General features: G+C 38.9%; 1 protein-coding gene across 1 annotated transcript in view; it reads left to right on the top strand.

Annotated features, from left to right (window-relative positions):
• Positions 1–14,268, top strand: part of LOC127648088 (G protein-activated inward rectifier potassium channel 1-like) — a 34,713-nt gene extending 20,445 nt beyond the window's left edge. The window contains exon 3 of the mRNA XM_052132695.1: positions 13,165–14,268. Within this exon, the coding sequence (XP_051988655.1) occupies positions 13,165–13,820 (656 nt within the window). The 3' untranslated portion in view covers positions 13,821–14,268. The remainder of the gene's footprint in view (positions 1–13,164) is intronic.
• Positions 14,269–15,811: the final 1,543 nt, after the last annotated feature.

The raw sequence follows: 15,811 nt of genomic DNA, 5'->3' as shown, positions 1-15,811 counted from the left end.
CAACAGAAGTTTGGCAGAAAAAAAAAACATATTATTGTCAGAGCTGGCTAAAGTCACACTAAAAAGGTCACGGCTAATTAACAAAATTACTATTTACACAAAAGAGCCTATTCAGTAAACCATAAGATATTCAAAATAATTTACATCTGTTTTCTGTACGTTCTATAATTAAGAATAATATAATTTATTCAGAACATAACTGGATCAACTTTTGAATGTAATGTAAGAAGTGTCTGGTATCTGTATATGGGTCAATGACAAATAAGGATGTCAGAGATGTTATGTAGGAACATCTTATAAATATCTAGGATTTAGTAACACTTCAGTCGCTACTAGGGTGTTCCAATGATCTTCACTTTGAATAATGTTCCAAATGGTCATTAACTAAGGATGTAGTAACACTTTAGTCATTACTAGTGGGTTACAAAGGTTCTTCACTTAGAATACTGTTCTAAATGGCAAGTAATTCCTTCAGAAAGATGTGATAACACCTCAGTCTTTACTAGTGGGTTACCATGATCTTCACTTTAGAATACTATTCCAAATGGTCAATAACTCTTTTAGAAGGATGTTGGAACATTGTAGTCATTACTAGGGGTTTACAGTGATCTTCACTTTGAATAATGTTCTAAATGGTCAATAACTCCTTCAGAAGGATGTAGTAACACTTAAGTCATTACTAGGGGGTTACTATTATCTTCACTTTGAATTCTGTTCCAAATGGTAAATATCTCCCTTAGAAGGATGTACTAACACTTTAGTCATTACTAGGGGGTTATTATTAACTTCTTGCGGGGGACATCTGGGGCCCCACACAATGGCATGGTTTGCGTGGTGGTTAAAACTGATTGAAAGCAGGAATTTAGGTGATTGCGTTAATTTGCATAACTACTTGTTTAACACTGGCTTTGCAACACAACACTGATTGCATCCCTCCATTCATATTCTTTTCCACCCTTAGGGCCAAAAGGTACTTGTTTGCAGAACCGTGCCATTCTGTGTCGATCTGGGCCAGTTGGCAAGGTTACGGATTCTTTTTCCACTGTGGTTCTGCAAAATCAGGATTAGAATGTACAAAAAAAATATGTCAGTTAGTGAAGGCTTGAGAGGTAAACATTGGAACAAGTGCGCTTTGGAGGATGACCACATAGGTATTACAGTTTCTAAGTCTGCTTTTTCCTGGTTTTTACTCTGCTTACGCACAGGAAAGACATGGCCCATTTAGCAAAAAGGAAAGCAGAGAGGAATAGGTGAAGGGCTTAAAAGTCTACGGTGGTGAACCATGCTCAAGTGGAAATGCTACTTGAAACGTTCCTCACCATGCTCAGAAACGTTAGGCCAGAAGGTGGAAAAGTGCTTCATGTGTTGCTTTATTTATCAGATCAGACCGAACATTTAACTTTTTTACCTTCATTCTTTTCTTATCTCATAAACTATAATTACTATCTCCTTTTTCTCTCATAGCCCTCAGTCCTTGTTTTCTCAATTAATTAATGTATTTGCTACAGTCAGGTCAGCAGGGGGGACAAATGGATTTTGAAAGAGTGGATTTCGGATTAAATTATAAGGCCAGTGCTGTAGCCATGCTTTTAGCAGTGCCTAGTGCATAATAAGTGTCTTCAGTCACATGCTTGTTATTTTGATGTACAATATGAGCTTCAAACCTTGCTCCAGTTCGATCCGTTCCTGGTGTCTTTCATGCAGGCAAAGAGCAAAGAAGTAACTGATTGGCAGGCAGGATGGGATTTTCTTTTTGTGGATGCAAGAAGAGGGGAGACAGCATTTTTTTTATGTTTGCTAAAATGAGAGTCTTTCACTACACATACAAACATAAAAATAATAACAAAATGTATCATCTTGTGTCTCCTCTGTCTTTGATTATTCCTCATATATTCTTGGTTAAATTCTCATTTAATTTTAAGTGGTACTTGCTAAAACGAGCCTTGCTATTACTAAACCGCTAATTAACTTCATCGTATAATTAACATGAATGATGCCTCAAATTGTGCGGCTTGTTGATGATAGGTCAACTGGCAAAACGAAAAGCAATACAAACAAACAGAACACCTTCGCAATAATTGCAACACCCTGACGACCACCAGCAACAACATACTTTCCACATCACATTCAGTAATGTGTTGTTGGTTGTTTTCTTTTAAATTATCTTTGATGAAATGGACATATTTATGAAACCCCAGGGGTCCTTTCTATTTGCACTTGATCTTTCCCTTTCTTTCATTCTCTTGTAAAAGAGGAAATGAGGTGGAGGCAAAGAAAGGGATGGGTTTGCATAGTTTTGCTAGTGATGCTCATTAATACAGGTGTTACAGAAGGCACTGAACACTTGTTTGTTACTGGCGGTGTGACAAATAACCGGAAAGTGATGTCTATTTTTGGAAATACGATGAGAGCTTTAGACGTTCATCTACCAAGTCCATTTCCAAATCTTTGCAGTATTTATTTTTCAATGTTGTTCCAGACAAATGCAGCTCTTCTGGAGTCAGGGAGAGAATGCTATTTAAACGCCAAAGTGCTGTTTATGCAATTTCCAGTCCAGCTCAGCTTCCAGTCTGTCAATCACCAGTATAAATATGCTTGATGAAAACAGATCACACCCTGACATGTGATGGTCTGGCTCTGTGGATTCATCACTGCACTTTTTGTGCTTTTTCTGGCATTGAGAGTCTGCTTTGTACTCTGCAGGCATAGTTGAAGACATTTATTTTGCCGTTGCCTCAACTGATTTCAGAGCTCTGCCACAAAATAACTCAACGATCTTTACACATTTACCGCAACACACAAATCAAGATCAACAGTCTGGAGGGATGTGCTTGTTTTGTTAAATCATTGCAAACTGTGTTCCACATGTTACACAGTAAAGCAATTGCAGTTTGTCAATTTTCTTATTTTACCGGCTGGCTCCATCAACATTTACATTTACATTTATGCATTTGGCAGATGCTTTTATCCAAAGTGATTACAGTGCACTTAGTACAGGGACAATCCCCCCGGAGCAACCTGGAGTTAAGTGCCTTGCTTAAGGAAACAATGGTGGTGGCTGTGGGGATCGAACCTACAACCTTCTGCTTAACAGGTATGTGCTTTAGCCCACTACACCACCATCAGCAGTGGTTAACTACTGGTTTGTGTCATTTGCACGTAGTGCTTTGGTGGCTTGTGCATGTGCAGAACACTTGTCAGGGTCTTGATCTTACTCTTGTCATTTGGTTGTAAGCCAGTTGTGATCGTCTGTCATTGTGCTGGAGATCTTGAGCAAAAAATGTAAAAGTGTCTGAACAAAAGTAAAGAAGTCTTCTGTTTCTAGGCAGCAGTTCACTGTTTAAACAACCAAATTAAGTGTATGGGCGGCACAAGGCACCCATTCAACTAAAGGTTTTATCTCTCTGGTACGTGATTGCAAACCCTTGCAACAGCTGGACATGTCGCTGTCGTTATCGTAACATTGCTCTCTACAATTATTAAAATCACCACAGACATGCAAAGAGAATCCCCAGTATGACTTGGAAATGTTCCTTAATGCAACCATCTAAAACATATCACAAAATTAATGTGAGCTGATCAGTGTGTGCCACTTCAGCTCAAGGGTCCATGTATCCTTTCTCTGCAGTTTCCTTTAAATAGGTAAGCATGTATTTACGATGCATCTCAGAGCCTTCATGCTCAACCATGCATTCCCTTGCATGCTTCCAATCACTTTAACCAATATTGAATATGTTGGTTATATCTCCAAAAACAAGCAAAGCAAAATATTTTTACTTTGGTAGGTGAATACAAAACCCATTGTCTTGGCACACATTCTCCATTTCCAAGTTCACGTCAGAAATAACTTTGTGAAAAGCAAAGTTTCTGGTGGTTTTACTGGTATTCTGAAACTGAATCACGTCCACATTTTTATTTTGACAAGATTCCAGCCCCAAAATCGAACAAAGGTCGAAATCAAATGCCATGCCGATGTTGACTCTAGTTTTTGTCGACCATGATCACGTTCCCAATTAGCTAGATGGGATTCGGTAGACAAATGTTTTTTTCTTTTTTTTTTTTGGCTTACTCTTAGAGTTTGTTTAGTAGTCGTGTTGTGCTGGGAGCCGGGTGTTTGCTGTATTCCATCTCTAAGATAACATTACCTTGTGTTGCAGTTTGTTGTTGTTGTCGAAAAGAGGAATAGAAGAAATTACTGTCTGAGGCAATGCTCTAGCGAGTGCACATAAATATCACATCCTTTGGATTAGTGATGCACCGAAATGACAATTCTGGGCCGAAACTGGAAATTCAGGATGCACTTGGCTGAAAACCGAAAATGACTTCTTTTTTTATACCTATTTTAAAATATATATATATATATATATATATATATATATATATATATATATATATATATATATATATATATATATATATATATATATTTTAAAATAGGTAAAATTTTATATATATAAAATAGGTATATATATATATATATATATATATATATATATATATATATATATATATATACTGTATATATAATTGTATTAATATTACACTTTTTAATTAATTTCATGAATTTAATGAATCTGACTTAAAAAACTACAAACCAATAAAATGATCACACTTTTATTGAAAGTAACACACCAAAATTGGACAGAAAATATATTAAAACAATATTAAATATATTATTCTTTATTCAGTTCTTTAACAATCAAATTTAATTTTTTTTTTTTGCCAATTATCCAAATAATGTAACATTCTAGAAACTCTAATGATATGCAAAACAGCTGTAAAGTAATGCATTTAGCAGCCCTAGGCTAGCATCTTGCAAATACAAAAATACCTGCGTGCAGTCTGCGCAAGCAATGGAAAGCGATCTTTGTTCATGTACCAGTAGTCAAGAGGATTGTCGCGTTCGCATGATATGAGCGTGAAGTGATCGTCTGTGTTCCGCAACTGCTTTTGGGTCAGAACATCTAGAGCTCTGTGTGCGGTCAAAATAGATACGCAAAGCACATACCGGAAACAGCAATGAGAAGGCTGGGTCTGCCTCCTCCCAGGGCAGCTTGCTTGCAGGTTCATGACCTGGTCCCTGAAGGAGATCATTGGAACCTTGGGCACGTAGCCAGCTCGCGGCCTCAGGATAACGTGAGAAAGTGCCGGACCGAAATCCAGGCAGGTGTCGCTGACAGAGAACGCATGCAGGTCCCCAACCCACTTGATGGAGGCTAACACGATAAGGAGGGAAGTCTTCAGAGAGAGGGCCTTGAGCTCAACTGAATCAAGCGGCTTTAAGGGGGGTCTCTGAAGGCCAGAGAGGGTTCAGTCTCCGGGCGCCTTTCAGGAACATAATAATCAAGTCGTGCTTACCTAGGGACTTGCCATCTACTGCGTCGTGGTGGGCTGCGATAGCAGCTATATACACCTTCAAGGTGTAGGGGGATAGCCTCCCTCCAGCCTCTCCTGCAGGAATGAAAACACTGACCGAACTGCGCACCTCTGCAGGTCTTCAGCTCAAGAAGAACACCAATTCATGAACGTGTGCCACTTTAGGGCGTAAGTTGCAGGTGGTAGATCCACTAGATCTTCCGCATCCTGTCCAGGGGCCAGACATGGAGGTTCCAGAGGTCTGGGTGCAGGTACCAAAGAGTGCCCTGTCCCCGAGAAAGAAGTCCTTCCTTCCTCAGGGGAATTTTCTAGGGAAGTGCTGTCGAGAGGAGCGTAAGATCCGAGAACCAGGCCCGTGGGAAGAAGGAACGACGTGGGAGGCAGCTGAAGTGGCTTTCTCCCATGAGGAAAGAAAGCCGCGACCGCAATGTTGCCATGACTATGTTCTCGCATTGAGAACATAAACCATTCATAAAACGCTGCCTGCGTGTGATCAAAGCCCAGGCACGCGAGGCAGCTTTTATGACCGTCAGAAGTGGAGAGAAATCAACCGCATCCAGGAACTACACAGAGGCGAAAAAACATCTTTAAAAAGACGCGTCCTGAAAAGGACGTCAACGCCTGCTGTTTATTGCTCTTTTATGAGTGGGAACTCAAACTCTTTTAGAGGAAATAAAATCTTTTTAGGAGGAGAAACACTCTTTCAGGCAAAGAAAGTGCTGTTGAAGCGCCAAGGGGCATGGACTGCACAACATGCAGAGAGAGAAAACGCCAGCTGGAAATGTGCTGTAGATCCAACAGCAGTGCTTCTTGCCAACAGAGGTGAGTGAAACAGTGGTGAACTTTGCTGATCAGCTTTGCTGATGCACAACCGTTCGACACCGAAGAAATATTCTAACTGGCACTCGCTGCACCGCTTCCCTTTATACCCGTATGTCCGGGGTGGGGCATGCAAATTCTGTCTGCCAACTTGACATTGGCCTTTTCTCAGGTTCAGAGGTACTTTTGGCATCCCAGGAAGACCCCATTCGACACAACGTCGAGTGGGTGACAGAAGGGGAACATATTTCAAATTAATTATAATTCTTTTTTATTTTTTTATTTTCATGCAGCCAATAGGCCCCTCTCCAGTGCAGGCCCCTGGGCTTCAGCCCATGTAAGCCTGTGCATTGATGCACCACTTGCACACAAACACTCAATACGCACAAGCACGCACTTATCAAGTATATAATTGCATAGCAGAGACGCTTGTTAAACCATTTATCCCTTCACTCACTTTTTTATTCTGTGATATTTTCAATTGTTGTCAGGCCCATAACAGGGCAAACAGTCATGCTATGGTAAAAACAGTAAATCTCCCTGCTGATCACGGGAGCTGATCCCTGTCATGTACTCATAAGTGCTTATTGATCCACTGAAGCCCTGGACACAGAAAGAAATGTCAAGTTAATAATTTTACACAAGGTGTGGTAAAAGACACAGCTCTGTTTTCTGTTAAGAACAATTTAAAGGGTTTAAAAGATTACCAGTTCCACTTTGCATAAATACCCTACATAGTCAAAAAAAGAAAAAAGTGGGGGTTGGGAAAACTCTTGTGCTTCATAGTTTTGTGTTACTTTGACCCAGAAACACATTTTGAGTCTTATACACTTAAGTTAAAAGGAAAGCCTTAGATTTCTAATGATGTAATTATTATATTTACACTTTTACTTCAGTGCATAAAACTCAAAATCTTTTTGTGGCCCAAAGTACACATTATTAATTTATTTTCTTTTCTTCAAGTAACAAAAAGTCAAATAAAAAAATCAAATCAAATCACTTTATTGTCACACTACCATGTACACAAGTGCAACAGTAGGTGAAATTCTTGTGTGCAGTTCCGAGCAACATAGCAGTCATGACAGTGACGAGACATATACCAATTACAATAAACAACATACTTACACAACACAATTTACATATCAAATGTACACATACCGGTACTTACTCAACACTATAATTATATACAATGTACAGTAGACAATACACACAATATAGAATACACAATATACAATAAGTAAAGAGTATATGAAATATATATATATAGTAGTTGAATTGAGGAGAATATGTTAAAAAGTGTTAATCTGATAATTACAAAATAAATAAATAACATAAATAAATAAATCACAAGATTATGTAAGGAATAATTGACAATGGACCATTGAATTATTGGAAAATAATGCAAACCTGAGGTGGTAATTCAGTCACGACATGCAGTGGAGTTACACCTCGGGTGTGCATTATTTTTCAAAAATTCAATGGGCCAGAGTTAATTATTCTGCTTATACCATGGTTAACATACCTTAAGACATCGTTCATGGTTTTATCTCAAGACATTTTATGGTTTTCGTCACTAAAACGCTTTTGTGAGTGGAACTACTTTCTTCAGCCATGGATTCAGCATCTTGCTTTGATACAGTCCGAGCCTTTGTTGCTAGTTTGAAAACATCACTTTAGAACTAGCAACGGAGGATAGCGAGGCTTGCACTGCTTTACTGGAGCACTTACTGGAGAAATAATAAGGGATAACCTTTTTTGTTGCAGCTCTCATCAGAAGTTACATTGCTTCAAAATCTCCAAGATGTAAGTTTAAGCACTTCTCAGCAGCAGAGTGTCAGTATATTTGTATAAAGCTTTTCCGATGTAAACCTTAGATGTGTCCCAAAAAGCACACTTCTGTAGTATTCTACACCTTTTTGAAGTGTAACAACAAAACTAAAAAGAAATGGCCTTTAAGGTACGGATGATTCACTTTTTCAAGTGTGGAATGTTGGACACTTCATGCACTCAGCTCAGGTGGCTTGCCATAGATAGCGGAAGGGGTGGAGTTACCTGGCTGCACTGCTGGTCTGACAACTGAGGTTGGCTAACGTGCTGAAGCAACACATCACATGCGTTTGAAACGTCACTTCTGTCAGCTGTTAAATGCCGAACACTTGTAGTAAAAACCGCTCTGTGTTCCATTTGGGACGATACTACACTTTGAAAATTCATACATTACATGGCTGAGTGCATAGTATATAATAAGTGCATAGTTTGTCGTTTGAGACATAGCTCTTAACAACTGTTTTCAATCCTACTGAGATTTAGGTGTGCGCTGACATGATGGCTCTTTTTATATATATTTATACAAATATGTCAGATAATACAGAAACTGTTGTATTGATCAATTGTATCTAGATTTGATACAGCCTTCATTATACCGCTAGCAGGTTTGGGGGGTACATGTAAAGGGACTGTGGCAGGGTGGAGGGCGGGGCGGGGTCGGGATCCTACACAGGATCACGACCCGGCCCCGCCTCCGCCCTGCCACAGGGATGATGTACTTAAATTACAAAATAAAAGTAACTGTATTCCACTACAGTTACAATTTAAACACTTTCTTATGAAGTGAAAGTCCTTGGCCATTTGCTCGATCGGAAACAAACCAGTGCAAAAACATTCTCTGGAGTCCCAAAATGAAAAGTTATCAAAGGAATTTTTAAATTGTAATTTATTGTCAACTTGGTTGCTAGGGTAACCCCATCTGGTTACTAGGCAGTTACCAAGGTGATACTCAATCCTTACTACCTTGAGTCCAATGAATGAAACCAGAAGTCTCTATGACATTCTGATCCTGAGATCACCATCACCTTGGTAACTGCCTATCAACCAGATGGTGTTACCCTAGCCACCAAGTAACAAATCACTTTTTTCCCAATTTTCTATTCGTATTATTTGTCATCCACTGGGTCAGTTCTGTCAATTCTGATTATTTTGGTTATTTCTTCACATAACCAAAATAGAGACAAAGGCAAACATGAGGGCTATAAATACACAGACTGGGGTAACAAGATAACCAATAACAAGGCTGAACTAATAACATGATAACAATACAATGAACACATGAACCAATGACATAACATAATTGATAACCAGGCTAATAAACAAACCAATGAGAAGACAAGACTAATGAACATGATAACCTGACTATGGGTGCTTCTTATTTTGCTTCCACTTTTCCTTGCTCCTCCGTCCTCGAGCCTGTGACCCAGAAACCAGTCAAAGTCCACAATCATGAAAGACGTATCAATTCACTAAATGCACCACGAGGAGGGGAGGATGGAGGACCGAGGAAGCTTACCGAGGAAGCTTGAGCAAAGAAATACAGGAGCTTCCTATGCTGAAGACTTTTTGGTCGAAACACCTGACGCAAATTCAAATTCTCCTACCCTTTCACATCTGAAACAACAGTTTTCATTCATGCTTCACCATTGCAGTTTAAATAAACCATAATTATAACATACTTTAACTGTGCATCTTGAATTATTAGGTTTTATAATGAAAATATAAGGTACGGATGATTCACTTTTTCAAGTGTGGAATGTTGGACACTTCATGCACTCAGCTCAGGTGGCTTGCCATAGATAGCGGTAGAGGTGGAGTTACCTGGCTGCACTGCTGGTCTGACAACTGAGGTTGGCTAACGTGCTAAAGCAACACATCATATGCGTTTGAAACGTCACTTCTGTCAGCTGTTAAATGCCGAACAGTTGTAGTAAAAAACGCTCTGTGTTCCATTTGGGACGATGCTACACTTTGAAAATTCATACATTACATGGCTGAGTGCATAGTAGATATATAATAAGTGCATAGTTTGTCGTTTGAGACATAGCTCTTAACAACTGTTTTCAATCCTACTGAGATTCAGGTGTGCGCTGATATGATGGCTCTTTTTATATATATTTATACAAATATGTCAGATAATACAGAAACTGTTGTATTGATCAATTGTATCTAGATTTCATACAGCCTTCATTATACCGCTAGCAGGTTTGGGGAGTACATGTAAAGGGATTGTGGTAGGGCGGAGGGCGGGGCCGGGTCGTGATCCTACACACCCAGTCCCGTATTAGGCTAATTATGGGACCGGGTGTGTAGGATCACGACCCGGCCCCGCCCTCTGCCCTGCCACAGGGATGATGTACTTAAATTTCAAAATATAAGTAACTGTATTCCACTACAGTTTCAATTTAAACACTTTCTTATGAAGTGAAAGTCCTTGGCCATTTGCTCGATCGGAAACAAACCAGTGCAAAAACATTCTCTGGAGTCCCAAAATGAAAAGTTATCAAAGGAATTTTTAAATTGTAATTTATTGTCAAATTGGTTGCTAGGGTAACCCCATCTGGTTACTAGGCAGTTACTAAGGTGATACTCAGTCCTTGCTACCTTGAGTCCAATGAATGAAACCAGAAGTCTCTATGACATTCTGATCCTGAGATCACCATCACCTTGGTAACTGCCTATCAACCAGATGGTTTTACCCTAGCCACCAAGTAACAAATCACTTTTTTCCCAATTTTCTATTCGTATTTGTTACGTATACCTTGTCTTGTTTCACTGTTGCCCTTTTGTTTGCCATTTTTGTCACTTTTGCACTCCTTAGTTTTCACTTTTGTCCCTTGTTTAACACAGTCATACTTGTTAGCATACATAGTCTCATAGTCACATAGTCTCCTTGTTAGCGTTCGTGTTCTCTGTCATTGTTTTCACCTGCCCTTGTTAATTTGCCTTTGGTTTCTGTTAATCACCTTGTCATCTAGTTTGTGTTCTGTTTGTTCATTGGCCCCTTTGTCCCATGTTTTTGTATTTAAACCCTGTCTGTTTGTTCAGTCTCTGTCAGTCATTGAATGTTTGTGAATGTTGTTTGTTAGCCTGGAATGTTTCCCCTGCCTGTGTTTTCCCTCAGTCTTGTGTTTATTTCCCCATAATGAGGGTTTTTCATTTGTTCCTGTATTTTCCGTGGACCTTGTTTGTTTTGTTATCAATAAAAGTTGAACTGCATTTGGAACCGCATCTCCTCGTCTGCCTTCGCTGCCTCATTCATAACAGTATTATTTGTCATCCACTGGGTCATTTCTGTCAATTCTGATTATTTTGGTTATTTCTTCACATCTGCTTGGACCCCGAAGATTGCCGCTTGCTGCTCTATATATGTATTTATGTGTGTGTGTATATATATATATATATATATATATATATATATATACACTTTTTTTTTGCATAATTTATTGCCATTAAAAAAACACTCAGAGAGTGATTTATTGTGATTTCCATCCTTCATGTTTTAAAACTAAAACGTATTCTCTTTCTATTTTAGGTGCTACAAATTAGTCGCAAGCTATTAAATGATTATTATTTTGTCATCAGCTAATTATATGCATAAATGCTTTGTTTTTTAAACAGCAGCCTTTTTGTAACACAGATGGTAATTATGGTACGGAAGTGCAGCTTAAAGTATTAGTTCACCCAAAAAAGAATAATTTAATCACCCTCAAGTTCTTAATTACCCATATGACTTTTTTCTACTAAATAATGTTGGCCTCAGTCATCATTCACTTTCATTGTCTCTGTGGCCAGGTTCACCAGCAAAAGAGCATGGCAGTGTTTATGGATCACTCAACATCCCCCTGTTTGAACTATGGCTGCAGTAGTCTTAAAACTCTTCCTTGCCTGACCTTCACACACACATTATGTACTGAGAGTATGTAAATGTAACGTTGAGCAGGAACAGAACGAGAATGAATCCGTAGATGAAAAGAGCCCAAGAGCAGTTTAATTATGTAAAGTGAAATCCACATGAAAGAAAACATGAATTTAACTTGACTTGACTATGACCAAATCGTGAACTAGAAGCAAAAACAACGCTCGACAAACATGAGGGCTATAAATACACAGACTGTGGTAACAAGATAAACAATAACAAGGCTGAACTAATAACATGATGATAATACAATGAACACATGAACCAATGACATAACATAATTGATAACCAGGCTAATAAACAAACCAATGAGAAGACAAGACTAATGAACATGGTAACATGACTATGGGTGCTTCTCATTTTGCTTCCACGTTTCCTCACTCCTCCGTCCTCGAGCCTGTGACCCAGAAACCAGTCAAAGTCCACAATCATGAAGGACGTATAAATTCACTAAATGCTCCACGAGGAGGGGAGGATGGAGGACCGAGGAAGCTTACCGAGGAAGCTTGTGCAAAGAAATACAGGAGCTTCCTATGCTGAAGACTTTTTGGTCACAACACCTGACGCAAATTCAAATTCTCCTCCCCCTTCACATCTGAAACAACAGTTTTCATTCATGCTTCACCATTGCAGTTTAAATAAACCATAATTATCACATACTTTAACTGTGCTTCTTGAATTATTAGGTTTTATAATGAAAATATAAATGTATCATGTTTCAATAATATAATGGAAAGTGCTCCGATGTAATTCTGCAGCGCAGAGACGGCACTCTGAAAAGAAGCATGAGTGAGCAGAACATTCCATTTTACAAAAACATCTTCCTTCAATTCCTCTGTCCTCATTTCCTTTCCTTCCATCCCTTCCTCATTTCCTAAATTGTTGGAGCAAGGAAACGAGGAAAGAAAGCAAGGAATGGAAAAAAAGATGCACAATTTCAGAAATGAAAATCACCCAATGACTGAAAACCAATTAAAATAAAAACACATGAAACATGAGGGTCACATGACAAGATAAGATATTCACATGAAAATCAAAACCTGAAAACATGAAAATGAACACAAACATGTGACAGTAAATCAGATTCCGGGGGAAGAGAGAGGAATGGGACAGTGAAAATCATTCTCATCTTCAAGTAACATACAGGCAAAGCTGACAACTGAATCACGTTTTGACAGTAAACCTTTTGCTAATGCTTGTTTATTATACATCATCTCTTTTAGGTATGACATGTCAGGCACGTACTTCATATACAGAAGATGAAGTGTTGTGGGGTCACCGTTTCCTGCCTGTCATGTCTCTGGAAGAGGGTTTTTTTCGGGTGGACTACTCACAGTTCCACAGCAACTTTGAGGTCCCCACACCACCCTACAGCGTGAAAGAATATGAGGAGAAATCTTCGCTTTCCTCTGTCCTGCTTACTCCGTACCGTGAGCGAGTGTTCTCCGTAGACTGCCTGGAAGCAGGTGATGAAGTGGCCGGTCCAGGAAGTGGTAGTGCTTATTGCAAACTTCCCAATAAACTTCAGAAAATGAGCTCATATGGCAGGGAGGATCTACAGAGGAAGGTGTTGCGTCTGAGCTCCCAGCCATCAGAAAAAGCTTCGAGCACAGGGGACCTTCCTCTCAAACTGCAGCGCCTTGGATCCAGTCCTGACCAGGGTGACGGAGAGGCACAATTCCACCTCAAAGCCATCAAGGTGGGATTCCAGACCATGGCCATGTCCACTGGAGATCTCCACCAGAGGAGTCTGCCCCCCACCCCTGCAGCCATCCCCACACACACCCACGCCCCTTCACACACAAATATGTCCTCCAGTGGAGGCCGGCCAGAAGACAACCTTCCTGCTAAATTACGGAGGATGAATGCAGATCGTTAACATGAAAGTGCATTTAGAAATTCCTCCTAATCTGAGACCAGTTATAAATGTTTATTGACCATGATCAAGATTTAGGTTAGGAGCAAAAAATGTTTTGTTATGAACTGAAAGAGGACTTTTGGTAAGAAGCTTTCCTGACTGCATAATAAGTGAATGATTGCATTGGAAAGACAACTTGCAGGAGGTAGAACTGTTAGAAAGCATGAGAGAAGGAATTTATATCAGCTGATTTATCTGATTTTGTTTCTTCAAAAAAGCACAAATCTCTAACTCGAATACTTTGATTTTAATTATTTAGCTGTTTACTGGTGGCAATAGTCACCTAGTGTGTCTCATTCACACACTTAGTAATGTCACAAATACACACAACGATTATAATAAGTGCATGCGTACAAGTTGGGTAAGCCCTCTGTTATTTCTAGTTAAAATTAATAAATTCTATTTCTGAAGCAACAAATCAGTGTCTGTTTTTTGGACTTGGATCGTTAGTAACACAATTTCTTATGTTAAAACTGTATTTGAGATGTAAAGTTGTTTAAATCATTGTTTTACTGTCATTTTAGGATTTATGGTGTTATGTCATCATGGCTACGAAGTTGTAAAATTAGATATACCTTTACACAGAAAAGGTTAGTGATTTTATCACACTAAAATCATGGTAACACTTAAAATGTTTTCGTCTTGTGGCTATACTTTTGAAACAGTGAGTATTTTAACATTTATGGATTGGCTCCATTCACTTACAAAAGAAGTGCCTCACTGTAGCCCAGAATTTATATATATATATATATATATATATATATTGCTGTCGATTGAGCTTAACTTGTATTGAACTCACCCATATTCATAATTTAGACTACACTTTTGTGAGGTTTTTAAGCACATAATCATTGTGTTACTTGCATAATGTTGAATTAATAATTTAAAACCCAAAGTCTGAACTGTCGAATAAGAATAATTAAGTCAGTTATTGAAATGTTTAATGACAATCACATTTTGCCAGTGGTAGAGAGAGAACTTATACGACAAAGACAAACTCATTAACTCATTGGATGAACACAGTGTACTTCTTGAAGATCTTTAGCTTACATAAAAATAATGAAGAAACAACTTCCATCAAAACATGGATTTAATTAATTCCACCAATTAATACAATTCTAATACTTCAGTTTTGTGCCCCATGTATCTTTCAAGCGAGGGGGTGTCATCCATAATAAGCGTTGTGTGTGTGTGGGGGGGGGGGGGGTTCGAGGAGAACAATTGCACCACCTTTAGTGAGCCGCTGGTGCCCCCCTTTACATGTTGCCCCTATGCATTGCACATCTTGCATATATGGTTCTTGCACCTCTGCTGCCAAGTGACATATTGCAGGGACACACTGACAGTTTAAAGGTGGGAATGAAATACAGACAGCCAGAGGACAGATGTGAGGGACGAAATTAGCAGAGCAGTACTGCCCTACAAAACCAAAATGCAGTAACTACGCCAACACTGAAACTGAAAGAAATTATATTTTGACTATCCAACCAAATGCGGATTATAAAATATTCTCATTCAGCACAGTACAAATTGTAGTCCAAGAGCAGACAGGCTACACTGTGAATTCGGCAACAGTAGGTTGAAGGTTTTGCTGCTGAAATCGGTCTGTACTTATTCAAATTTGAATCATTGCCCCCAGTGGCCAAAGGTGGAAGTGTTAATAATAATAATAATAATACATTTTATTTATAATGCACTTTACATTTCAACTAAATCTCAAAGTGCTACAGTAACAAATAATTTAAACACAGTTCCAGGACAAATATCACAAAATCAATAAATAGCAATAAAACACCACAAAGAAAAAATAAAAATCATGAAAGTTAAAAGGCCTTTTGAAATAAAAATGTCTTTAGGCCCTTCTTAAAAACCTCCACAGTTTGTGGAACCCTTAGGGTCTCTGGGAGGGCATTCCAGAGCCGTGGGGCGACTGCCTGAAAGGTCCTGTCTCC

This window comes from Xyrauchen texanus, chromosome 8 (genome assembly GCF_025860055.1).
Source record: "Xyrauchen texanus isolate HMW12.3.18 chromosome 8, RBS_HiC_50CHRs, whole genome shotgun sequence".
NCBI classification, from domain to species: Eukaryota; Metazoa; Chordata; class Actinopteri; order Cypriniformes; family Catostomidae; genus Xyrauchen; species Xyrauchen texanus.
This window is presented reverse-complemented; position numbering and strand designations above follow the sequence as displayed.